The 22,291-nt window shown below is 41.7% G+C and overlaps 6 protein-coding genes and 1 non-coding gene across 8 annotated transcripts; 2 read left to right on the top strand and 5 right to left on the bottom strand.

Moving 5' to 3' along the window:
- Positions 1-126: 126 nt before the first annotated feature.
- GluRIIA (Glutamate receptor IIA) lies at positions 127-3,849 on the bottom strand. Its single transcript, XM_001356046.4, has 12 exons — positions 3,733-3,849; positions 3,527-3,676; positions 3,399-3,461; positions 3,115-3,321; positions 2,841-3,058; positions 2,633-2,782; positions 1,882-2,318; positions 1,644-1,821; positions 1,363-1,586; positions 1,168-1,305; positions 674-1,104; positions 127-608 (listed from the first exon to the last, which is right to left on the bottom strand). The coding sequence occupies exons 1-12, from the start codon at positions 3,821-3,823 to the stop codon at positions 199-201; spliced, it is 2,697 nt and encodes an 898-aa protein (XP_001356082.2). The 5' UTR covers positions 3,824-3,849; the 3' UTR covers positions 127-198.
- A 540-nt stretch (positions 3,850-4,389) lies between these two features.
- Positions 4,390-5,649, bottom strand: LOC4816270 (cilia- and flagella-associated protein 299). The gene is made up of 2 exons (XM_001356047.4): positions 4,876-5,649; positions 4,390-4,812 (listed from the first exon to the last, which is right to left on the bottom strand). The coding sequence occupies exons 1-2, from the start codon at positions 5,542-5,544 to the stop codon at positions 4,423-4,425; spliced, it is 1,059 nt and encodes a 352-aa protein (XP_001356083.4). The 5' UTR covers positions 5,545-5,649; the 3' UTR covers positions 4,390-4,422.
- A 513-nt stretch (positions 5,650-6,162) lies between these two features.
- LOC6902594 (cilia- and flagella-associated protein 299) lies at positions 6,163-7,261 on the top strand. Its single transcript, XM_002133085.3, has 2 exons — positions 6,163-6,600; positions 6,661-7,261. Exons 1-2 carry the CDS (start codon positions 6,277-6,279, stop codon positions 7,051-7,053), a joined length of 717 nt encoding a protein of 238 aa, XP_002133121.1. The 5' UTR covers positions 6,163-6,276; the 3' UTR covers positions 7,054-7,261.
- Positions 7,262-7,400: 139 nt separating this feature from the next.
- Positions 7,401-11,648, top strand: clumsy. Its single transcript, XM_002133086.3, has 11 exons — positions 7,401-7,676; positions 7,743-7,889; positions 7,943-8,005; positions 8,069-8,272; positions 8,327-8,538; positions 8,596-8,937; positions 9,000-9,431; positions 9,479-9,837; positions 9,892-10,322; positions 10,381-10,649; positions 10,715-11,648. The coding sequence occupies exons 1-11, from the start codon at positions 7,601-7,603 to the stop codon at positions 11,240-11,242; spliced, it is 3,063 nt and encodes a 1,020-aa protein (XP_002133122.2). The 5' UTR covers positions 7,401-7,600; the 3' UTR covers positions 11,243-11,648.
- A 654-nt stretch (positions 11,649-12,302) lies between these two features.
- Atg18b (Autophagy-related 18b) lies at positions 12,303-20,654 on the bottom strand. 2 transcript variants are annotated; one of them, XM_001356050.4, is made up of 4 exons: positions 20,282-20,654; positions 13,581-14,311; positions 12,980-13,522; positions 12,303-12,920 (listed from the first exon to the last, which is right to left on the bottom strand). In XM_001356050.4, the coding sequence occupies exons 1-4, from the start codon at positions 20,317-20,319 to the stop codon at positions 12,820-12,822; spliced, it is 1,413 nt and encodes a 470-aa protein (XP_001356086.3). In that variant the 5' UTR covers positions 20,320-20,654; the 3' UTR covers positions 12,303-12,819. The 2 variants fall into 2 exon arrangements, with proteins under 2 accessions (XP_001356086.3, XP_033235335.1); XM_033379444.1 differs by lacking the exon at positions 20,282-20,654 and adding an exon at positions 14,484-14,641.
- Positions 14,389-14,528, bottom strand: LOC6902596 (U4 spliceosomal RNA). Its single transcript, XR_053152.2, has one exon. It is a non-coding gene; the product is annotated as a U4 spliceosomal RNA (small nuclear RNA).
- LOC4816544 (uncharacterized) lies at positions 15,242-18,155 on the bottom strand. Its single transcript, XM_003736103.3, has one exon. The coding sequence runs from the start codon at positions 17,542-17,544 to the stop codon at positions 15,397-15,399; it is 2,148 nt and encodes a 715-aa protein (XP_003736151.2). The 5' UTR covers positions 17,545-18,155; the 3' UTR covers positions 15,242-15,396.
- Positions 20,655-22,291: the final 1,637 nt, after the last annotated feature.

The raw sequence follows: 22,291 nt of genomic DNA, 5'->3' as shown, positions 1-22,291 counted from the left end.
ACCCTCTAAGTAAGTAGTCCACAAAAAGTCTCTATAAATATAGCACAAAATATATATGTACATATGTATATGCATAAATCAAAGCGACCAAAACCATAGATTGCCCAATTTCCTTGTGGACTTCTCTTCAGTTTCACGTTCAAGAAATAATTTTAATTCAACTTTAAATGTTATTACACAGTTTATGTTTTTGTTTTCCTAACTGCCCGTCTTGCTGCGACTCTTCTTAGAGCCAGATGATCTACGAGAGGAGGATTTCTCGCTGCTACCGGATATTCTTAGGGGTTTCTTGGGCACCCAAAATTTGAGGGCAAAGATGAGTTCCGCTTTCAGTGCCTGCCAGGGTGTGACACGTTCCTCAACAGCCACATGCTGGACATTCCAGAGGAACTCAAATATGCCCAAAATCACGCCAGTGAGCACGCCTCCAGCTAGTACAAGGAATACACCGCCCAGCTCGATAATCGATAGCTCATCCCCGTCCACCTCATGGAAGGTGTCGCAGGTAACGTTGTGGTTCTTCCACCACTTGTTCTTCATTTTGTAGAGCTCACCCTTCTCGCTCAATTGAAGTATGGAAACACTTAGGTTAGTGCGATAGTCAGCTCCTAAATCGAAATAAGGGAATGTACAAATAAATATCTCTTATATTTTATGCTAGATAATTCCTTACCCAATGGCACTGCCAAACCATAATGTTTCTCTCCAATCTGTTCGCCAATCTGTGTCAAATCGCAGTTCCTTTCAATATTATAGGTAAGGCTGGTGGTCTCCATCAAAAAAGCATAGGAGCCCTTTTCCTTTCGTACTCGTGCGACACCCTCCTTGTTGGTGGTGGTGAATGCCGATGGATTAAAGTCCTTCATTTGATTCCAGGCCCTCTGATAGTCGGTCTCATTCGATTCCGAAAAGAACAGCGAAGTACTGCCACCACGCATGCTGCCGTACTTCACTTCATCCTGTTCAATGAGACCCTGTAAATCTTTGATGGTACTCTGCCATTTGTTACTGGTCAAAAAGGCAGCCAAATTAGCAGTGTAGGTACTGAGCATCATCAAAGCAAAGAACCACCACATTCCCGTGAGAATTCGCATGTGAGGGCCTCTGAAAATAAAACAAAATAATGATCATCTTATGATCTTTTTTCTTTAGAATACCATGTCCAACCTGGGGAGTATATCGCAACCCTGTTGCATGATAGATCCCACCATAAGCCACGTGGAGTTGTTTACATTCCATATATTTTCCAATTCATCGGGGTCCGGGATGGCCGGATTTGGTGGCAACCATTCGCGATAGGAAAGTCTACAAAAAGAACTTTGAATTATAAGGCATACAAGCCGATCTCATAAGGACTCTCACCTGGCTATCAACACAAAAGCCAAAGTCATCACCAGCTGTGCAAAGATCATGTAGATCCAGACCTCCACAGCAAAGGGTTCTAGGAAGGCAAATTGGTTCTTTGGCTCTGGAGGACTCTTGTAGTGCAGTATACTGATCCCCAACTGCATAAAGGGAACCGTAAAGTCCACTACAGAGCGTCGAAGTTGGGTGATGGTCAGGTCGCAGACTCCTATTTGGGCATGCTGTGGTTGGAACTCAAATTAAGAACATATTTCTATAGTTTTCTTTTTGTTACCCACGTGATCTATTAGTTTTCTTATAATGCCATCCCATTGCTTGGTCTCTGAATTGTATTTGCCATTGCCATTGACAATCATAAACTCATAATCAAATTCCAAAAGCTCTGACAATTTACTGATGAGATCCACAGCATAGCCTTCGTATTTTTCGCGACCTCTGAAGTTCTCATGATCTTCCCTAAAAGAAAGAAGTAGAAAACACTTGAAAAAACATCCACAGACTGCTTTGGCTTCATACTTCATCATAAAATATGGCTCTTCATAGTGCGTGACAACAGTGTAGACCTTCCTTTGCACCGAGAAATCCTGTGTGGAACCCGAGTCCCCTAGATCCAGACTAATGTGACGCCTCTTTATCCCATTATCCGGTGTCCAGATCATCAAAGGCTCGTTCACAGTGGGCTTGTAGATCTCCAGATTGAACTGTGTACGCTGTCCGTTTTCATCTAGTTTCATGTTTTCCGTCTTGAAATGCGGCTCCACATCATCCTCCGATATTGTTTTCATTTCATTGACTATAAAGGGTCCCAGCATCCAAGGATTTGGACTGCCACAGTGTCTATTTGGTGGATGATAGGGCTGCATGGCAGCTATAATATTCCTGGCCGAATTGGCAAACAGCACAACAGCATCGTAGATGAGTATGGGTAGCATCGTTTGGTTTCCTAGTATTTGCTAAGGATAGAATATGTGAGAGAGGATTTTTGATGTCTTTACATACAAACTGAACCGAGTGCGAGCACTGCGGATAAAAACTGACAAGATTTGTTTGTTGCTTTCTCTTTCTCTCTACCAGAAAATTAAAATTCAATAGTGAGTGAGCGAGTAAAAAAACGAAGTTTTTAGATATACACGCTTCTTTTTGAAAAATCGTTTTTATATAATGAGAATGCTGAGACGCAGATTATAGCTGAGCAAACGAAGCTAATGCTGAGTCCCACAGAATCGATTCGGTTTCCAGTTCATTCAGAACTCTAGTACAAACTTACATCCACTCTGCTAATGCGGGTCTTTTTCCTCTCAAAGGGATTGGGATCCACGATTTTCAAACGCACTGATGTGATATTTGCCTTGAAATCTTCATTATAAATATCCTTTAATCCAGAACTATGCGTATTCAGATGTGTGAGGAACCAGTTCTAGAAATATCATAATTTTTAATAATAGATATTGATATTTTTCCAATGGATAGGCTACCCTAAAGGGTCCCTGTAACTTGAAATCCACAGAGATCTTGAGTAATTCCTTCAATGTTCCCGGCTCACAATCCAATATGATGCGATGTTCATGGAAGGTCTCATCTGCCTCTTTCCATAAGACTCGATAGTCCCCTGCATAGTCTGCCAGATTTCTGAGCTTTACGTAGTCGCTGTTAAGAGCATGAATGTTCATAAGATCTTGTAGGCGTGCTAGACCTATAAGAGATACAGAATGAGAGATTAAAGGGTATCTGACTGATGGTATAGCTGACCCTCTGGCGTTTCGTAGATGAGTGTAAAGGTGCGCCATTCATAGTTCGTTTTGATGATCTCAAAGTAGGCACGCGATAGAACGGACAAGGTGGGTGCCACATTCACAGACATCTGATGATTTAAATGCTCCTGACGCGTAGCCTCCAGTTTCAGATCGTATTCTATATGTGGAATGCCGGTCGTGTTTGCAATTTGCGCCACAATATCTACAACAAAAAAAAAGAAAAGAGAACAACCAGAATAGAACATATGTCTTCAGCCTTAGAGAGAAACGTGAACGTACCACTAGCTGCCTTTGAACTTGGTCCGAAAATAGCCGCAACGCCATTGGAAATCAGTTCACAAGCTACACGGAAGATGAATTTCTCATAAGTTTACGATGGCCATGTTCTCTTCAAGATCGATACTCACTAATCTGTTGTAGCAGGAAACTATCATTCGATGGCATATATCGCTTGATAGTGACAAAACGCAGTTCCGCGAATTTCAAATTATTGACCTCACGAAATGCCTGATCGAAACTGAGTTCGATTTCCTTTTCATTTTCATAGAAAATGGCACCTAAACAGAACGGAAATGATTGAATAAATCATTCGAATGAATGACTGAAGACCTACCCACTGTGATTTCATTACGACCATCGCCACTCAGGGCCAAAATCGTTTTGAATAATACAAAGGCATAAATGTAGACTGGACAGAAATGCATTTTACTTTTTTGGCTTCCAAAAACAAAAACACTCGAAACTAATTGAATTTTCTAAATGCAGCGGCCATTTCGTTTTTTCAATACTCAACTACATATAGACGGCACACACAAACCAAAACACACACAAAATTACGTAAAGTAGAATTTTTAAAATATATTTTTGTGAATTTATTTCTACGCGACGGCAGCATCCAGTCTTGGAGCGCTTTAAACGCCTACTGACGGTCCCCTTTGAATGTTGGTCGTGAATGGGGAACACTCTCTCCAGTTCTCTCTGAACTTTACTAGATATACGTATGGTTTCTTTTATGCTCTCCTGAGATTCTTTATGACGCTTGTCGGTGACGTAGGCGGCATCAGCCAGTCTGGTCTAGTCTGGTTGTGCTCTGACCTATTGCTGCTCGATTATTTTGTTTTGTCCGAGGCTCTTCTTCGCGATTGTGTGTGCCAAATATTATGATGTTCTTGATATTGTTTTGGTTTATGGCAGCCTTTTTGATCTACCAAGAGGTTTGATATGATCTCCAAAGAGCTGTCGAGAGTAATTTGAATAAACAGATCATAAAAATAAGACTCATTGCATTTCGTTTAATGTCACATCAATTTTTTCGCCTTATTTTATGATCATAGATAATGATCGAACCATTCTTTGCTGATTCCACAAAACTGCAGTTTGGATTATCCTCAGTCATGCGCTTTTCAATAAGAATCACACAACCATCGCCCTTGTGCTGGAAACACAAACCCTTCATGGCGTCCGGAATAATCTTGTAATTATCCGAATTATTGTAAAAGACTTTGCCCGTCTTCCATGTGATGAAACTCAGGTCGTTTTCGTTCGGCTCGAGACGCTGATTACCGGCAAAAATATTGACCCAATCGTGTGCCGAAGAATAGCCCAACTTGCAGTGCCGCAAACTCTGTTCATAGTCAATATAGCCGGATATGCTAAAGCCCTTGGAGTCACGAGTGCTTATAAATATAATGCTCTAGGTGGGAATTTGGGAATATAATTTGGTAATATATATTATAAATAATCCGAATACTCTTACCGAAATCTCTTTAACGGCATTGAGTTTCTCGCGCTCGGCCAGTGCTATGGCCAGTGGATCATTGGCAATAGTATTCTGCGTGAGAATATAGTGAGCCCCCAGAGGACCTTTTGCTTGTTCCATCTGAAACTTGGATTCGCTCAACAAAATCTTCCCGGGAATGACTCTAAACGGCACTAACATCTGCATGACCCGTTCACTTGTCAAGTACCTTCTGTCCTCCAACTTGACAAACGTATTTAGATAGTCTTCATAGTCGTATTTGGCTACAGTTTCCGCCATTAGCCTTTCTTTTTTGGCCAACGTTTCGCTTGGCTTTTCCATTGGCAGAGAAATGTGAGATAGTGTGCTGATATTAAGCTTGCTCTCTACTGATCTGAAATCGACAGCATTTTCGTAATTTTTTTGGATCAAGCGAGTTATACTTGGCCGTTTCGAACGCAGGCCAGATATCCAACTAGGGATGGATTTTCCAACTGTTCCCCTTGAACTGCTGCCAGAACGAGATCCGCTTAAAGTAACCGTATTATACCAGTGTGAGTCACTACCAAAAACTGATGCCAGGCTAGGCATGGGCGCTCCAAGGGAGCGACTATCGACAGACAATGTAAAACTCGGCCGGGGTCCACCCCATCCATCAGGTGTGGACGTTGAACTGTCGTAAGACATGGTTTTGCTCTGGATTTTGTTGATTTCAATAAAGATATTTGTTGATGAAAACTAGTGTAGAAATAACGATATAGGGGATAATATTTGATGAAGTACTAGTATTAGATGTAATATAAAAAAAAACAACAGAGGGGATACGACTATTCCCATGCCGCCCAGATCTCAGATATGTTTATATCAAATAGAGATGTAAAGAGAAATATTATAATATTAAACCAAGATAAAGGCTGTTATCCCAGGAAAAAGTGCAGACCGAGGGGCGCTGACGCAAGACGCGGCACACTTATAGCCATAAACTCAGAGATTTGTGGCGTAGTAAAAGGAAACACAGCCAAATACAAACATAGTGCAATTAATCGCCAGTAAAATTAATATTTAATTCAAATATGAAATATATTTTGATCAAATGTAAGGGAAAACCCTTTCCTTTTACAATTTTCATTGGAATAAATGAAGAATGAGGGGCGCTGCCGCATGACGCATAGCCAAAGAGGAACCTCAACTTAGAGTTACCGCATGCAAATGGTTTGGATTGGTTGAGGTTTGCTTTCTACTGTCCAGGAACATCTATATTAGGCATATAGTCTCGGATTTTTCCATCAAAAATACACAATATCACAAAAAATACTACAACAAACAGAAACACTACAACAGTTAAACACACAAAAATAAACTAAAAAATAATTACACCAAAATTCACCCAAAAACACTGAACACTTCTTACACCACGAAATGGGCAGTCATCAAGTGGACTTTAGTGTCTTAGAATTCGATACATACAATGATTACATCAACTCCTTTGCCACTGCAGACGATGAACGCTTTCTGAGCAACCAAAAGATCATCAAATCTATTGTACAGCTGGGATACCGCACCACCAAGGTCCCCTACGACAACGATGAGTTCGATAGACGTGTGCTTATTGCCGAACAGGCCATCAGACCAAAGACTACCGCGATGGGGCTGTTGGGCGACTTTATGTCACCCTCGAACAATGATCCAGTGCTGCTAGAGTTTAAGCGACGCGAAGTACCCAACTTGAATAAGTATTTATCGGTAAGTTTGCGGTGCTACTTAGACATATTTGCTAAGATAAATGATGATGGCTCTTCACAGACCATAGTGTTTACTTCATATATATCCAGTGATGGTTATGAGATCTCTGGTTACATAGATCTGGACAGCAGTTGGCGCATGGGCGGCAGCGATACCAAGAAAATTGACTGGAAGTGCGTCTTTGAGGGCCGTTGTCGTGTGAGGCCCATGGCCCATCATTTGAGCTATTCGAATGCACGCTACAATATGGTCAAGTATACGCACAGCGATAACTATTTGGTGATGCACGATCATCACTTTGGTCTGTTGTTTATGCACAAGGGCGATCATAAGATTATCACAGTCGGTGGCCAGGCTAATTTGTATTCGAGAAATGCCAAAAGATCGATGGTTTACTCTCCCAAATTAGGATATGTGGTGTTCTACGACCATCTAGTACGCAAGAAGGTATAAGCTTTGAAGCAGAAGATCGAACTTAGAAGCGCTTTCAAAGACAAATCTAAGAACAATTTGCTGCCGAAAACTGTGGAATTTCCGAAGCACTACCTTCACACCGGAAGAACCATCATCCAGAACTGATGATCTGTCACAATTTCGCGACAATTTTCAAATTTAAGTCTAAGTGTAGTACGAGCATTAAAACATGAAATATTTATCTCAATGAGAGACAACACTTTATTGGCCACGATCCAAGTAGATCACTCTTTCTCTTTAAGATTCCTATGATCCGTAATTGTTTAGAATATGTTGAGCAAAACAAACCCCAGAGGGTGCTCTCTCTCTCTCGTGTATATCCGCTGAACTGCTTTTAATTTTAGCATAGCTCTAATTCCGATTCCGATTCGGATTTAGCTCTCATTGCATTGCAGACCTCCGAGCAACACAGTTTGCATATTGTGTCGAAATATTGTCGCGCTGCAAGTTTTACATCATCAGGCGAAAAAACCATTAGGAATAATCTCCTACTTCAAATGGAAAACCCCAAGCTCTAGTTCATAAAATGTGGTCATTATTTAATATATATTTAGTGCTGATTCTGCTGTCATTAGCCAGAGCTAGACAGCAGTTTATGGTGGGTAAGTTTCGCACGAAATTGGGTCACTGTCTCAAGGGCTGCGTACATTTTTGCACTCATTTTCTAGGCAGCATCTTTACATCGGACAAGGATGAAGCAGAAATTGCATTTCGCACAGCAGTGGATCGGGCAAATATATTGGAACGAAATATAGAACTTGTTCCGACTGTGGTGTATGCCAATACGGACGATAGTTTTATTATGGAAAAGATGGGTAAGAAATAATGAACTTTCTCGAAGTATTCTCTGTAATCGGTCTTCTTTCAGTTTGCAATTTGATTTCCCAAGGGGTTATAGCCATTTTTGGACCCAGTACAGGCAGTAGTTCGGGTAAATACAGAAACAACTTATCCAAAATTCAAGAAAATACAATATTTTTTTAATCTCTTTTAGATATTATTGCCTCGATTTGCAATACCCTAGACATACCCCACATTGTCTACGATTGGCTGCCCAATGAGTCCATACCAGATCGCCAGCACTCCACCATGACCCTGAATGTACATCCCGATAACCTATTGCTATCCCAAGGATTTGCAGAAATAGTACAGAGTTTTGGCTGGCGAAGTTTTACGATTATCTATGAATCGGATAGAGGTATCTAGATCCTCTTTATGTAAAATGATAATCTAAATTTGTTCTCCCTTTTAGAGCTCCAACAATTGCAGGATATTTTACAAATCGGTGAACCCAGCAACATGCCCACTACAATGAAACAGCTTGGTCCAGATGAGGACTACAGACCATTTTTAAAGGAAATTAAACTATCCACAGATAATTGTTTGATTGTGCACTGTTCGCCCTCGAATCTATTGAGCCTCTTGCAACAGGCAAACGAACTGAAAATGTTGGGGGAATATCAGGTGGAGTTAGATAGAAAGATGTATTATAGAACCTAGTAACGACTATATTCTTTGCAGAGTGTCTTCATACCCCTTCTGGACACACACACTATGGACTTCGGTGAACTCTCTGGCGTGGATGCAAACATAACGACAGTTCGTCTGATGGATCCCACAGATTTTCACATCAAGAATGTGGTACACGATTGGGAAGAGCATGAGAAAAGAGACGGACGATACTACAAAGTAGATCCAGGTCGGGTTAAGACACTGATGATACTCCTCAACGATGCAGTCTGGCTGTTCTCCAAGGGTTTGACGGAACTGGGAATTCTCGAAGAACTGACAGCCCCTGAGGTGGAATGCAAAAGGAAAAAGTCCTGGCCCCATGGTAGACGTATTATAGAGTTTATGAAAGCGGTAAGAGAATGTATGTTGAACCCATCAAAGATATTCTCTCTTGAAAGATCTATATTTTTTAGCGGTCTGATGAGGCCTCGACGGGTCGCATTGATTTTAATGAGTACGGCCAGCGAAGCTTCTTCACCTTACGCTTCATGGAAGTGAATGCCGGTGGATATTTGGATCTGGCCACCTGGGATCCCGTCAATGGTTTGGATATCCTCAACGATGATGAGGAAAGCGAAAAGCGAGTGGGTCAAAAGTTGTCCAACAAAACCTTTATTATATCCTCCCGTTTGGGAGCGCCCTTTCTCACTCTAAAAGAACCCGAGGAGGGTGAGGTGCTCTATGGAAACGCCCGATACGAGGGCTACTCCATAGATCTCATAGATGCCATCGCTCAAATGCTAAATTTTAAGTACGAATTCCGTATGTCACCCGATGGCAGATATGGATCCCGCAATCCAACCACACAACTGTGGGATGGCATTGTTAGGCAACTAATCGATGGGGTGAGTTTATAATTATAAACTATATATTTTAACCATCTTCTTCCCAGAATGCTGATCTGGGCATCTGTGATCTGACAATGACCTCATCCAGACGTCAGGCTGTGGATTTTACGCCACCCTTTATGACCCTGGGCATCAGCATACTGTTCTCAAAGCCGCCCATACCACCCACCGATCTATTCTCATTCCTGTCGCCCTTCTCCTTGGATGTGTGGATCTATATGGGTTCGGCATATCTGTTTATATCGCTGCTGCTCTTCGCTCTGGCCCGTATGGCGCCCGACGACTGGGAGAATCCGCATCCCTGCAAGGAACCCGAGGAAGTTGAGAATATCTGGACGATAATGAACACCACGTGGCTGTCGATTGGATCGTTGATGGGACAAGGCTGCGATATATTGCCCAAGTAGGTGGGAGCTTCTTAACAGGGATTTTCATTAATATAATGATCCTTTTTTAGGGCTGCCTCAACCCGTTTAGTGACTGGAATGTGGTGGTTCTTTGCTCTCATGATGTTGAACTCCTATACAGCCAATTTGGCTGCCTTTCTGACCAATTCTCGCCAGGGTAACTCAATCAGTAATGCCGAGGATCTGGCTGCCCAGACCAAGATCAAATATGGTGCCATGCTGGGCGGCTCCACTTTGGGTTTCTTTCGCGACTCTAACTTTACGACATATCAAAAAATGTGGACCGCCATGGAGAGTGCCAGTCCATCGGTATTTACCAAAACAAATGACGAAGGTGTTGAGAGGGTGCAGAAGGGCAAGAATCTCTATGCCTTCATGATGGAGTCAACCACTTTGGAGTACAATGTAGAGAGAAAGTGCGATCTTGTGCAGATCGGTGGCTGGTTGGACTATAAAAGCTATGGCATTGCAATGCCTTTTAGTAAGTCCACTATCACCAGCAGAAGATGATAGACTTTACATCCATATTTCTTCCATAGATTCTCCGTATCGCAAGCAGATCAGTGGAGCAGTCCTGAAGCTGGGAGAGCTGGGCAACCTGGCGGAGCTGAAGCGCAAGTGGTGGAAGGAGATGCATGGCGGCGGCAGCTGTGAGAAGAGCGAGGATGGTGGGGGCGACACCCCCGAATTGGGTCTGGAGAATGTGGGCGGTGTATTCCTGGTCCTGGGATTAGGACTGCTCTCGGCTATGGTTCTAGGATGCACGGAATTCTTTTGGAATGTGAAATCTGTGGCCATTGAAGAGAAGGTAAGTCATATTTAATATATTCTGAAATCAGAATCCTGTTTGATTAAAGTCTTTTCCCAAAACAGATCTCTCTCAAGGAAGCCTTACGATCGGAAGTTTTTTTTGCAATGAAAATTTGGATTACCACAAAGCCAGTGCACACCAGCTCTGGTTCCGGCAGCTCATCCTCATCCTCCAGTTCTAGCTCTTCTTCAAAATCCGGTAAATCCCGTTCAAGTCGTTCTAAGCCCTCGTCGACATCGAAGCCATTATCCATGAAGAGCCTTAAGAGCTTGGCCGATCCCGATATTGAGGCTTCGGTTCATAATAAGCTGAAGAAAATAGGCTCCATGTTCTCACTGAAATCCCAGAAAACTCCTCCACCGGAAATTGTCTGGAAAGTGGATAAGTCAACGCAAATGGATGAAGTTCTGGAACCCGAAGAAGAGCCAGAGGTTATACCACTGCCAGAGCAACCACACCATCGACATCATCATCATCATCACCATCACCGCCATCACCATCATCATAATCAGGAGGAGATGGATCAGGACCATCAGATGGAACCATCTAAGAACCAACGCGCCAGCAAATTGAGTAATGGTGTACCTTAAGACCTTAAATGGCATACAATTCGCATCATTAGTACTTTTTACAACTATTTCCAGTCATGTTTCGTAACACAATACTCTTTCAACCCATAAATAAACCTAAATCTTATTGTTAGACGGGATCCAGTAACACTATTCCCAAGACTATAGCCCTACACTAAATGTTTTTAACAAGTATTTTTACTATAATGCCCTACAAATTTAAAAATTTGCAGAATATTCTTACTACAATCCTTCTTTAATCCAAGGAAAAGCATTTAAATATTCCCCTTGTTAATAATAAAGTTTCAATGGATCCCAGCGGAAATTCTTGAATCGTAAAATGTTTTTAGAATGCCTTTTAAAAGTCTCTATCGAAATCTCTATAACCTTCCAGAACGACATATAAAATATACGGAAATTTTATCAATTTTCGATTGTAGAACTGCCTGTCCTTAGTGATATAAAAGATTTTTCAACACCTCATAAAGGTTCTACAATATGCATATACAGTATATAATGATTTCTTAGCTATTATTTCTTAAAGAAGTATCACTACAGAGACCTTTCCTCTTACTTATTATTTATCTTCAGTTACCTTGAGTTAATTAACAAATCACACAATTGTTTTAGGGGTTTTTGTAATTTTTATTTGTTTTTTTCAGGTTTTTAAATTTTTTTCTATTTGTTTTTCTTTTTTTTTATTTTTTTGTATTTTATAATTTTTTCATTTAATTAAATTAATTTAAATTATTTTGGGCATAAATAAATTGCTTTAATCTTTTTTAATTGCTTTTTTCATTAATTGCAAATCGAATAAGATATTAAATTATGTCATGACATGCCTAAAGTTCATAAATTATAACTATTGTTTCAATAATGAATAATATTTAAAATACTTAAGATTTTTCATTGACATTACGCTGCTCCGAGTTTATGTTTGTATATTTATAATATTTAATTTACGTTTATGTTTGTTAAACATTTAATTGTTATATTAATTATTTGCAAAGCTAATTGAATACGTTTAGTGTTTCATTCAGTTTTGTAAGGTACATTATTTGTTGCTTTGTTTCCTCCTGTATTTTTGTTTTTAGTTTTTTTTTTTTTGATTTTCTGTTGAGCTTCTATCGCACAATTTGCTAAGTCTTTACTATTACTATAATAATTTGTTATATCACTAAATATATATATATTTATATATCATACAAAAATACAGAGTTTGGATAACTGCATTAGAGAGAATCTATGAGAACACTTGGACAAATGGAGATATTAACGGAATGAGAAAGCCAAGATATAAATTTGTTAACAATTATGGGAAGTTTCTATAGTTAAAGATATATTTATATACAAAATCGATTGGAAATTAAAGAGGATTAATTCTTACAGTTAGTATATAAATTAAAATACTTTTTTTGTTAAATTTTCTTGTTTGGAGTATTTCCTTTTTGTTGATTTTGCTTTTTAGCAGAACTTAAAAGTACATTTTTCATATATTTTTTTGGACAACTTTTCTAAGGGTTTTTATATTGTTTTTGGGGTCGATATTTCTATGGTTTTTCTACAAAGACCATGTCTATGGAACTGCGGCGTTTTGGTCAATCTTTGGCCGCAATGGCGACAGGCGGAAATTGTCGCTCATCGTAGAGCTTCGTTGGAGTGTCGATGGCATCGCAGAGTTTTCGGAATTTGGCGGAATCTAAGGAGATACACAAATAGGATAAGGTTTTCCTGGTTGAAATTATTGCTAACCCTCACCTGACATGGCATCCGCCTGATCTCCTCTGAGAATGCTCGCATAGCTGTTATCCGGCATGGGATCGGGATTCTCAATGAGCACACTGGCCGCACAGCTCTTGAGCAGCGTCAGCGATTGAGGTGTGGTCACGGGCTTGGCCTGCATCTTCAGCACACTCTCGCTCAGCTGCAACTCGATGACATCCTCCAGGGCTCCCCTCAGATCATGGACCGCTAGCAGCTTGCAGGAACCTCCTCGCTCTGCATTGAACTCGTGAACGTAGAGGAAACCATCCTCGCAGGCTATCAGCAGACGCAGCTCCTTCTGCACTCGCGTCAGTGCACAGATGTGCTTGAGTCCCGCCTGAGCCAGCACAACTGTGGCAAAGGATCGGTCTTGGGCCAGGACGTCGCTGACCTGCGTCGAATGAAGCAGTGATGATACCGCCTTGGAGAACATTCCTCCCCAACTGGCAACGGGCGTCGCAGTGGCCTCTTCCGTATCTGGCGGAGCCGACGCCGCAGATTCCTTGGAGGCTTTGTCCGATTTGGCAGCAACTTCCGCTGAAAGAAACAATGTTTAGTCTTGAAGCAATCATGGAGATATAATCGTTTCACTCACCAATTGCCTTTAGTTCCACAGACTCCACGGCTCGCGCATCAATCTTAAAAATGTGTACCGTCTCCGTGTTGGAAGAGGCGCACAGGAAATCCCCGCTCGCCGCAAACACCAGGGAAGCAATCCGCACACAGCTCACTCCTCGCCGAAACTCCTGCACCCTCTGGCCATTCTTCACACAAAACACGCGTATCACAGTGCCCCGCTCCGAGGCGGTAGCCAGCAGCGCTCCACTGGGCGAGAATGTCAGCGCTGAGAGGGGCGTGTCGTGGGCTTTGATGGTCATCCCCGTCCTCAGCTTATTCGCATTGAAGATGCGCAGCTCTCCGCTGGACTGGCAGACGGGGAAGGCCAAATGTGAGTTCAGAGACAGGGCACAGAGCCCCAGCTCATTGGGCGCTATGTTCTCGATGGAATGCAGGATCTTCATGTCGCGTATGTCGTGGATGTGTATGCTCTCCGCCAAACAGACAATCAATCGCTGGCGATTCATCCGCACGCACAGGATCTCAGATGGATAGAAGCAATTGCAAATGTCCTGCTTCTTCTTGAAGTGCAGCATCTTGAGGCAATTGGGTTTCTGGGAGGTGACCAGCACCACCAGCGAGCTATTGAACAGACGCTCTACAATCCGAATCTGCTCTGTATTGTCCTTGGCAAAGATCTCCTCAACCTTGTCCTGTCCGGCTATCGAGTAGAGCCTCAGGCCCGCGGGGCTCAAGACGGACAGGGAGCTGTAAAGTGCAGATTGACCATTAAAATATGATCTTCCATGGTCTTAAGTTTAGTTTTCATATGTATTGGATAATTAGCCCTCTCGGGCTTGCAAAAATTGCCGTAGTGGACGGTATTTCACGTCCCCATGGCGGGGTATTGGTTAAAGTTTTCAACTAGCAATAACCGCACCTCAGTAGAACTTCATCGGTTACGGTATTGCCACTGCGCAAAGATAACCTGACACTCGAAAGCATTGCTTTCTCCATGCCGGCGCAGCCAGAACTGGTTGGGAATTCTAAGGCCACGAAAACCTCCAGCAAACAGTTACGCATTTTCGGGCTGCCCAAAAAACACTGCATGCTTTTGGGCTACTGTACTGTTGTTGTGGCCACTGCAGTTTTGTTGTTGCAGCTGCAACCCTTGCTTGAGATTTTAAGGGGTGTGAGATTCGAAGTTAAGGGAGGTTTTGTGTGCAGTCCGGTGTTGTTTGAGTAGACAGGTACCAGCTGCACTTAATGCATTGATTAACTCAGAAATGTTTTCGCTTGATATAATGTAAGCCAAAATAACACCAAAAATCATGTATGGAAAATAATGATCATTCGATCAGGAATCAATTTTGTTGCATTATTTTCTATGTGTTTCATTTACATCAATTATAGCATTTCAACCTCTGTTTGAACTCTAAGAAGAAGAACTCTAAGAAAATATCAATGGAAATTGAAAAATTCTTCATAAAAAAGGAGAAAAATTTAAAAATATTAATAAAATTTAACAACCATTGGAGCCCAGTGGGATTTGAACCCAGGGTATGCGGCAAGCCTGTTGAGCGCACCGAACAACTACAAGTAAGAGTGAGACGGCACTATAACGCTGAGGCGCTAGGCATGTTTTAGTACATTTTTCCCAGGAAATACCACCAATGACCCAAATTTCTACCTTTTGAATTTTCTGTTGACCCAATTTCTATATTTTATTTATTTGCTTCTTTTTTTCTTTGAATTAAAACTATGCCCATAAGTGAGATCAAGCTGCACATTTTGCACTTTGTACGTACTTAGTACCTAGTTTAGTACTTAGTTTAGAACCTATTCTAATCGAATCATATTAAATCGCTGGGCGACAACTGGGACTCGCCCTCGGCCAGGTAGATATGCATCGCTTTGTAGAGCAGGGCAATGCCCAAATGTTTTCTCTGTTTCATGGTCCAGGACTGAGCGGGTCCGTAGTAATCGCCCCGCTTCAGATTTGTAAGATGACCCAAGCCCATGGCATCTATAATAGAGGCTTCTCGCGTATACGCATCAATGGGCATTATGTTGTGGAACACATGAAGGCATACCACGCCACTTTCGCTCTGCCAAATCTCCAGTATCCGCTCCAGCTTCTTGCTGCCAAGTTTGGCATCTCCCGCAGGCGGAGACTTGAACACATCCGGCTGCAGAGTGCGAAATCCTCCCTTTCTTTCTGCCCTCTCTGTTCGTTCCCGACCATTTTCCCGCTTCTGATTGAGACGCGTGTGCTGGCGCATGGCATCGTACAGGTGTGCATAGGGCCGCGAGGATTTGCCCTTTCCCACATAGAAGATAGAGTCGAGAAATCGCTGCCAGATGCTGAATTTGTCCAGGAAAGTGCTCTCCCCTGGTAGGTTTCGGGAGATCCGCGGATCAATCAGCATGTAGATGAAGCTCTGTTTGAGGTGGCCCTCTCGCAGGGTTTTCTTGATAACAGGCGCCGTGGCAAAGTGCTCCGATGAGGCCGCTTCTTGTGGCATAAACTCGCTAATTCGCTCGAAATCCTCCGGCGAACGGAGGGTCCGGTGCAACTCCACCGAATACCTTATCTGGGATTCCTGAGCATGCTTCTGAGCAGCCAGCAAGGCATCCGTGTTCCTTCTATACTTGATCAATTGTTTGATGTAGAGCCTTTTTGTGGTCTTGGTTATGGGACCCACAGGAGCACCCAATTGCGTGAGTTCTTGTCGCAGAGCATCCGTCTCGTAGTCCAATGGCAGTGTGAGATTTGTGCTGACTGTGCTGTCCAGCTGCTGCTGCTGCTGCTGCTGCTGTTGAGTGACTCGCTCTACAAATCTCTTGGTTCGGTTCTCATCATTCTGCAGGAACTTTGCTTCGTAGAAGACCAAACCATTCTCATCATCCGTGTGAACATAGGCCTCTTTGATCTGCAGAAAGTACTCGTCCGTGGGTCGAGGGGAGTTCACGAGCAGCTCCTCTTCCCCCTTGGCTGTGACAAAACTGTTGTCCGGTTCGGGCTCTATGACCTGCGCCTGGGATACCTGCTCCACCAGCTTCTGGAAGACCTGTCGATTTGGCGCTGATGCATCGTCGATCTGCTGCTGCTGCAGCTCCATTTCCATTTCGAGGCTATCCTCCTCGCGCAGCTTCTTTTGCATGTGCCGCTCGTAGTTGAAGTCATCATGGGCCAGTGCTTCCTCCACTATAGCCTCCACATGCTTGTCATACTTGTGCATCAGCGATTGACGCGCTCTGGAGCGCTCCACCTTCTCGCGCCAGCTCTCAATGATGGAACGGCGCTTTGGATGATCTGGATCTTCGCGGTATTGGCTTTGAATCAGCTGCGTGAGATGGGCCTCCGTGAGGGAGAAGAGATTCACCGATTCCTCGTCTGGCAGTGTGGCAGTGTCCGCGATGTCTGGAAACTTGGGCTGCGGCTTCTGTCGCCTGTGGGTGATGTTAATGTAATAAGGCGACGTCACATCATAGTTGTACTTAAGGATCTGATTGGGCGTGGTGGTGGCCGCCTGGTGATGAGGCAACTGCAGCCTCAGGCTGTTCTTATGTTTCTGTTTCTCGCGATAGATGTGATCCCGCAGCAGTTGCAGCACCTCAAAGTGGCACTCCTCGATAGCATAGTGCACGGGCAGCTTGTTCTCATCATCCGCCAGATCGACGCGTGCCCCTCGCTGCAGCAGCATCCGCACCAGATCCGCTCGTCCATAAATGCTGGCTATATGCAGGGCCGTTGTCTGGCCATCGCACAAAGCATCCACATCCAAATCAGGGCACTCCAGAAACTTCTCGAGTATGCGGCGTGCCAGCTCCTCGTTCCGCATGCCACACACATAGTGGAGCGGTGCCAGTCCTCGGTCGCAGGGCACAATCCCAGCATTTATCATATTCCTGTCGAGCATCGACAAGATGTCCGCCTCGTTCTCATCTTCCAGGGCGTCGAGAAGGGTGAGTGCAAGGAAATTCGCACGCTGCTCCATTGTAAACGGAAAATTGATTTTTCCCCATTCACACTATCGCTCTCTCGCTCTCTGTAACTTCTCTCGCTTTAAATTGCACCCAATTATTGTTAAATTATCGCTTTTTTCAATGTCAGCGCTTTGTTGTTGTTTCCTATGCACTTTTCAAGTGTTGGAAAGCGCTTCATACGCGTTAGTACATTTTAGTTGGTTATTTTTTAGCACTGATATTGAGCGCCAAATTTGAACCAGAGTTGGACATAATTCTTCTCTTGCGTGCTGTTGTTCTTGAATACCAGAGAATTGGCACATTATGTGCTATGTATTTGTATTTAGAGCACGTTTTGGGCGATAAGCTAGGCTATATCTCGCTCTGAGAGCGCAACACGTGCCCGCTCGGGTGATTTTTTGGGTTTGGTTTTGTTTTGTTTTGCCTATCAAAACTAGTTTCCCGCCAAAGGCGTAGCCGTCATCGTAGTTGCTAAAATGGGGACCAAGGTTGCGTCTGGCCTTGTTGTGGGCCCCCGCCACTACCCCCCTGGCATACCACTGAGCAATGCGATAGCGTTAAGGTCTTAGTTGTTGTTTATTTGTTGTTTTCGCGATCTTTTCTTGTTGTTTACTAACAATCACAATGATTAACCGAAAAAATACGTACATATGTACATATCATATTTGTTTATATATTTAACAATGACGCATCATTCAGAAAAAAAATTTAAGTTAAAAGAGCTTAATGGGAAGCCATAAAATTCTGTATCAGTCAGCAGTCAAAGGTGGATTACAGTTCATTCGCATTAAAAAAAAAAAATAATCAAAAACCTGAACAAAATGGAAAATGCAATCAAATGAACACAGAACAACAAAAATATTGACTACCTCCCGACTTTGCAGCTGCCACAAACAATAACAAGGCACTGTTACATCACGTGTTTTTAGCGTACAGAGTTATCAGTTGTCTACATCTAGCAAAAATATGCCTCCAGAAAGAGGCTGTAATGAGTTCTATGAGATGTTTGTAACGCAGAGGGGAAGGCAATTTACACAGACATTTTATTTAGCTGTACTTATGGCCATACGACATTAGACTTTGATAACTAACTGCAAAGAGAGATGGCATTATGGGAGAGGAATGAGAGCGAGAGGAATGTGTGCAATTGAGCTGCAGCAGAATGACCAAATTTTGATGGATTTTGTCACAAATAGAGCATCAGTTCTTTGACTAATAGCCGGGAGACGTGTCTGGAGACGGCTACGAAAAATTATTTTACGTTTTATCTCTCATGCACATAGGGTATCAGTGCATTCGTTCCCCTTAGATTTTGAATGTTTCCCCTTGAACTTGTGGTTGAAACAAAAGTCAAAGGAAGTGCCCGCTCGATTGCAATTGTATTTTCTATTTTTATTTGATTTACTTTTTTCTATAGCGGTACATTCACCCTCGCCCAGGGGCACGAAGCTAATTGATTTGTTTCTGATTAGAAAGCGCTGAGCTAGCTGTCTCTTTCTTGTCTACCGCCTAGAGTGCCTTTGTTCCCCGCTTTATGACGCGCATCGCATGGCATCCATTGCTGGCCTTGTTTTTATTGTTGCAATTTCGCTTTGAGTGTGTGCTTTTTTTTGCATTTTCGCCATAAGTGGAAATATTGATTGCTGTTGTTCTTTGCATTCTCTGCTTTCTGCTTTTGGGTGCGTCGTTGGTGCAATGTGTGGAGGGGAGGCAGATGGACAAACGGAAATTAAAAGCAAAAACAGAGCAAAAATCTTGAACGAAATCAAAGTAGTTGCCCAAAACTAACGGCATTTCAAAACGAAACGAAACCCGAATGGTTGCTCTAAAGTAACGGCACTAAAATACAGGTGTACAGAGGTACATATGTATGTATGTATGTGTGAGTGAATTATTCTAATGACATCAGCTGAGCGAAAATAATCGCACTGAGTGCTAAAAACTGGTTAATTAAGCTTGCCAGACGACACACAAAGATTTGTGAGGCTGTATACATTATTTATAAGGCAATGCGAGACATCAGCTGTTGCGCATTTATGGGGTATAGGTGAATATGTGCCATTGTGTATGGCTGTACGTGTGTGTGTTTGTTTGGTACACTAAGCTACCAAATTGGAGAGTACAGAGTCTAAAGCTGGAGAATCTTCAGTTCAAAACTTTTCCCTGTTTTGTTGTTTAGTGAAATGTGCCCTTCCCTCCTCGTCACACTTCATGCTTTAACTGTATTTCATAATATGCATGTCGTTCTTATTAGAACTGCTTGTTTGCATGTTCCAATAAACTACAAACACAAATGCAAATTACGCCCGCACACGCTAAAATAAATAAAGAATGACATACACATATACACAGATATCAGAGCAGTTACAGTTGAGCTATTAATGCTCGTATGACACTCACTAAATCATAGATTTATGTTGAAACGTTATTCAAATATTTTTTACAATTTCAGTAAAAATGTGTAGTGTAATATGGTAACCACTTTAATAAAATCACTAGTTCACCAAAAACTAGTCCAGTAGCTTCAGTAAGTGTCATACAAAGACATCAATTGCACCGTCCCCCTCTAAACTAACATCCCCCGCTCACACGAGCAGCTGTGTTTTGCCTTGGTGTCTTTTTTTCGATTTGTATACCTAAAGAGCTGTTTGTATTTTGTTTTTCTTATTTTTTCGCCATAGTGACCTTCTTTCTTGGAGCCCCAAGGCTTTTTGTCTTGTCAAATGGTAATTTATTATAATAACTTACGTAAAGTCCTGATTGAAATTCATTTGATATGTGGCCATCGTTGTTGCTGATTCTTCCCTTTGCTGATTATATATCTCTATCTGTATCTGTATATCTTTCTGGTTTTTTGGGGATACAACACTTTCACTGGAGCTTATTATGTCCAGATTTATTGCACTTTCTCACCAGCGGAAATACACGAAAAAACACACGCACACAATCACCAGTACGCAGGCAGATGGAACTGCGTAGTGCTTCGGATCTGATTTTTTAGCAATTAAAATTCGTTTTCTGGTGGCGTTGTCTTTGTTTGTCTTTACAGCGACTGTTGTTTTTTTTTTCTATCAACAAATCAACAAACACACACACATTATTGGGGCTGCCAACTCTCTGCACGATTTAAACAATGGTGCATTGGACAAGAGGGTGAGTAAAAAATACTCAAAAATACTACACTAAATATAAAAGTATGCAAGGTGTGTGGGCTAGATATGGTGTTTAAACGGCAAGCAAATTCACCCTCAGATTTATAACCCCCCTATTGGCGCCAAATTGGAATTGATTCAAAGTGAATGAATAAATGATACAGGGAAGCATTTGAGACAGCTAATATAAAAAAATAAACAATCTTTCTATATCCTATGTTCCTTAATATATCTTTACAAATTAAATTTAATGGATTGATAAAATTTATTAACTATACCATTATACACCGATATACCGGAAATATACCTACAATAAAGCAAAATATATTATATACCCCAAAAACACGCACATTATTAGAGCTGGCTATCTTTGCAGACCTGCCAACTTTCGTATCTTTTTTTTGGCATCGCTGGTAGCAACAATGAGACTTATTTAGCGTTGGGAAAAAATTGCTCATTTTGGTGAGCATGTTCACTTGTTCTTTATTAGTAAGTGAGTAAACTCACTCATATTGCTCACTTGCTCACTTAGACTGCTCGCATGCTCACGCGCGCACTTAGATTGCTCACATGCTCACTTGCTCACTGTTCACGCACAGATCACTAAGCACCATGGATTTTAACACAAATAAAATACGTTACATTTCAATTTTAACCAAACATTAATAACTAAAAAAAAATTGCAACTTTCGAAGTATCGAATATACTTCGAATTAGCGACATACTGCATTTTCAAAAGAATAAACAGTTTTGCCGGTGATACAAGAAGTGTAAAGTAAAAGCAAATATGAGCAACAACTGCCAGAGCGCAAAATGCCCTTTGAGGAGCAAAATTGATCAAAAAGTGAGTAGAGAACAAGTCAGCAAAAATGAACAAGTGAACAACAAAGAACAAGTGAGCAACAAAGAACAAGTGAGCAAAAAAGAACAAGTGAACAAAAAATAACAGTTTCGAAGGAACATGTTCAGTTGCTCTCTTAAGTGAACAACTCTTTTTTATTCACTCACTCATGAGCAACACAACACTAGACTCATTCCATATACACTTACGTTTCAATCGTTTTACTTACGTTTTTAATTCAATTTTTTGTTGACCTTTTAAGTTTAGACCTTATTTTAGACACAATTCAATAAATAAGAGTACTTAAAATAAGCTTATCTATAAACTCTACGAAAATTATTAATCTTGATGAATTTTAGCGCAGTTCAGGTGAAAGATGCCGTGATCTTTTGCTTAAGTAAAGATAATGGATAGGATGGATCTACAAGAGTAATTACTGTTATTATTATTTTTATCATTTTCACCGTATTAACTCAAGTTGTTATCCAGTTTAAATAGATGGGAATTTAAGTGGGCTCAATTCGGTTTTTCATCGGTATATTTAAGGTATATATTGAAAATGAGACCGTATATTTGGGTATATTTCTGAGGTAAATTTGATTGATTGGTCGGCGGTCACACTGTTAAAGAGTTTGCGACCGTATCAATCTATTAAATTTCATTTTCGACGGCATATAGAAATCCAATAAAAGCAAGTATTAAGAATAGGCCAGTTAGGTAGAAAATTAATTCATCAATCGTATAAAATTATGTGCGCATGGCTAA

Source organism: Drosophila pseudoobscura, chromosome 4, assembly GCF_009870125.1.
Source record: "Drosophila pseudoobscura strain MV-25-SWS-2005 chromosome 4, UCI_Dpse_MV25, whole genome shotgun sequence".
NCBI classification, from domain to species: domain Eukaryota; kingdom Metazoa; phylum Arthropoda; class Insecta; order Diptera; family Drosophilidae; genus Drosophila; species Drosophila pseudoobscura.
The sequence above is the reverse complement of the archived record's forward strand: the minus strand, read 5'-3'. Positions and strand labels throughout refer to the sequence as shown.

What these genes read in the sequence shown, in the direction of transcription:
- clumsy (XM_002133086.3), top strand. Translation starts at nt 7,601, where the DNA reads ATGTGGTCATTATTTAATATATATTTAGTGCTGATTCTGCTGTCATTA. An exon ending in TATCTATGAATCGGATAGAG is followed by an intron (nt 8,273 to 8,326) that starts GTATCTAGATCC and finishes TCTCCCTTTTAG; the next exon opens with AGCTCCAACAATTGCAGGAT. An exon ending in TGGCATTGCAATGCCTTTTA is followed by an intron (nt 10,323 to 10,380) that starts GTAAGTCCACTA and finishes TTTCTTCCATAG; the next exon opens with ATTCTCCGTATCGCAAGCAG.
- LOC4816270 (XM_001356047.4), bottom strand. Translation starts at nt 5,544, where the DNA reads ATGTCTTACGACAGTTCAACGTCCACACCTGATGGATGGGGTGGACCC. An exon ending in ATGCCGTTAAAGAGATTTCG is followed by an intron (nt 4,813 to 4,875) that starts GTAAGAGTATTC and finishes ATTCCCACCTAG; the next exon opens with AGCATTATATTTATAAGCAC.
- Atg18b (XM_033379444.1), bottom strand. Translation starts at nt 14,626, where the DNA reads ATGCGTAACTGTTTGCTGGAGGTTTTCGTGGCCTTAGAATTCCCAACC. An exon ending in ACCGATGAAGTTCTACTGAG is followed by an intron (nt 14,312 to 14,483) that starts GTGCGGTTATTG and finishes TGCACTTTACAG; the next exon opens with CTCCCTGTCCGTCTTGAGCC. An exon ending in TCAGGCGGATGCCATGTCAG is followed by an intron (nt 12,921 to 12,979) that starts GTGAGGGTTAGC and finishes GTATCTCCTTAG; the next exon opens with ATTCCGCCAAATTCCGAAAA.
- GluRIIA (XM_001356046.4), bottom strand. Translation starts at nt 3,823, where the DNA reads ATGCATTTCTGTCCAGTCTACATTTATGCCTTTGTATTATTCAAAACG. An exon ending in TAAGAAAACTAATAGATCAC is followed by an intron (nt 1,587 to 1,643) that starts GTGGGTAACAAA and finishes TTCCAACCACAG; the next exon opens with CATGCCCAAATAGGAGTCTG. An exon ending in GCTTTTGTGTTGATAGCCAG is followed by an intron (nt 1,306 to 1,362) that starts GTGAGAGTCCTT and finishes TTCTTTTTGTAG; the next exon opens with ACTTTCCTATCGCGAATGGT.
- LOC6902594 (XM_002133085.3), top strand. Translation starts at nt 6,277, where the DNA reads ATGGGCAGTCATCAAGTGGACTTTAGTGTCTTAGAATTCGATACATAC. An exon ending in ACTTGAATAAGTATTTATCG is followed by an intron (nt 6,601 to 6,660) that starts GTAAGTTTGCGG and finishes GGCTCTTCACAG; the next exon opens with ACCATAGTGTTTACTTCATA.
- LOC4816544 (XM_003736103.3), bottom strand. Translation starts at nt 17,544, where the DNA reads ATGGAGCAGCGTGCGAATTTCCTTGCACTCACCCTTCTCGACGCCCTG.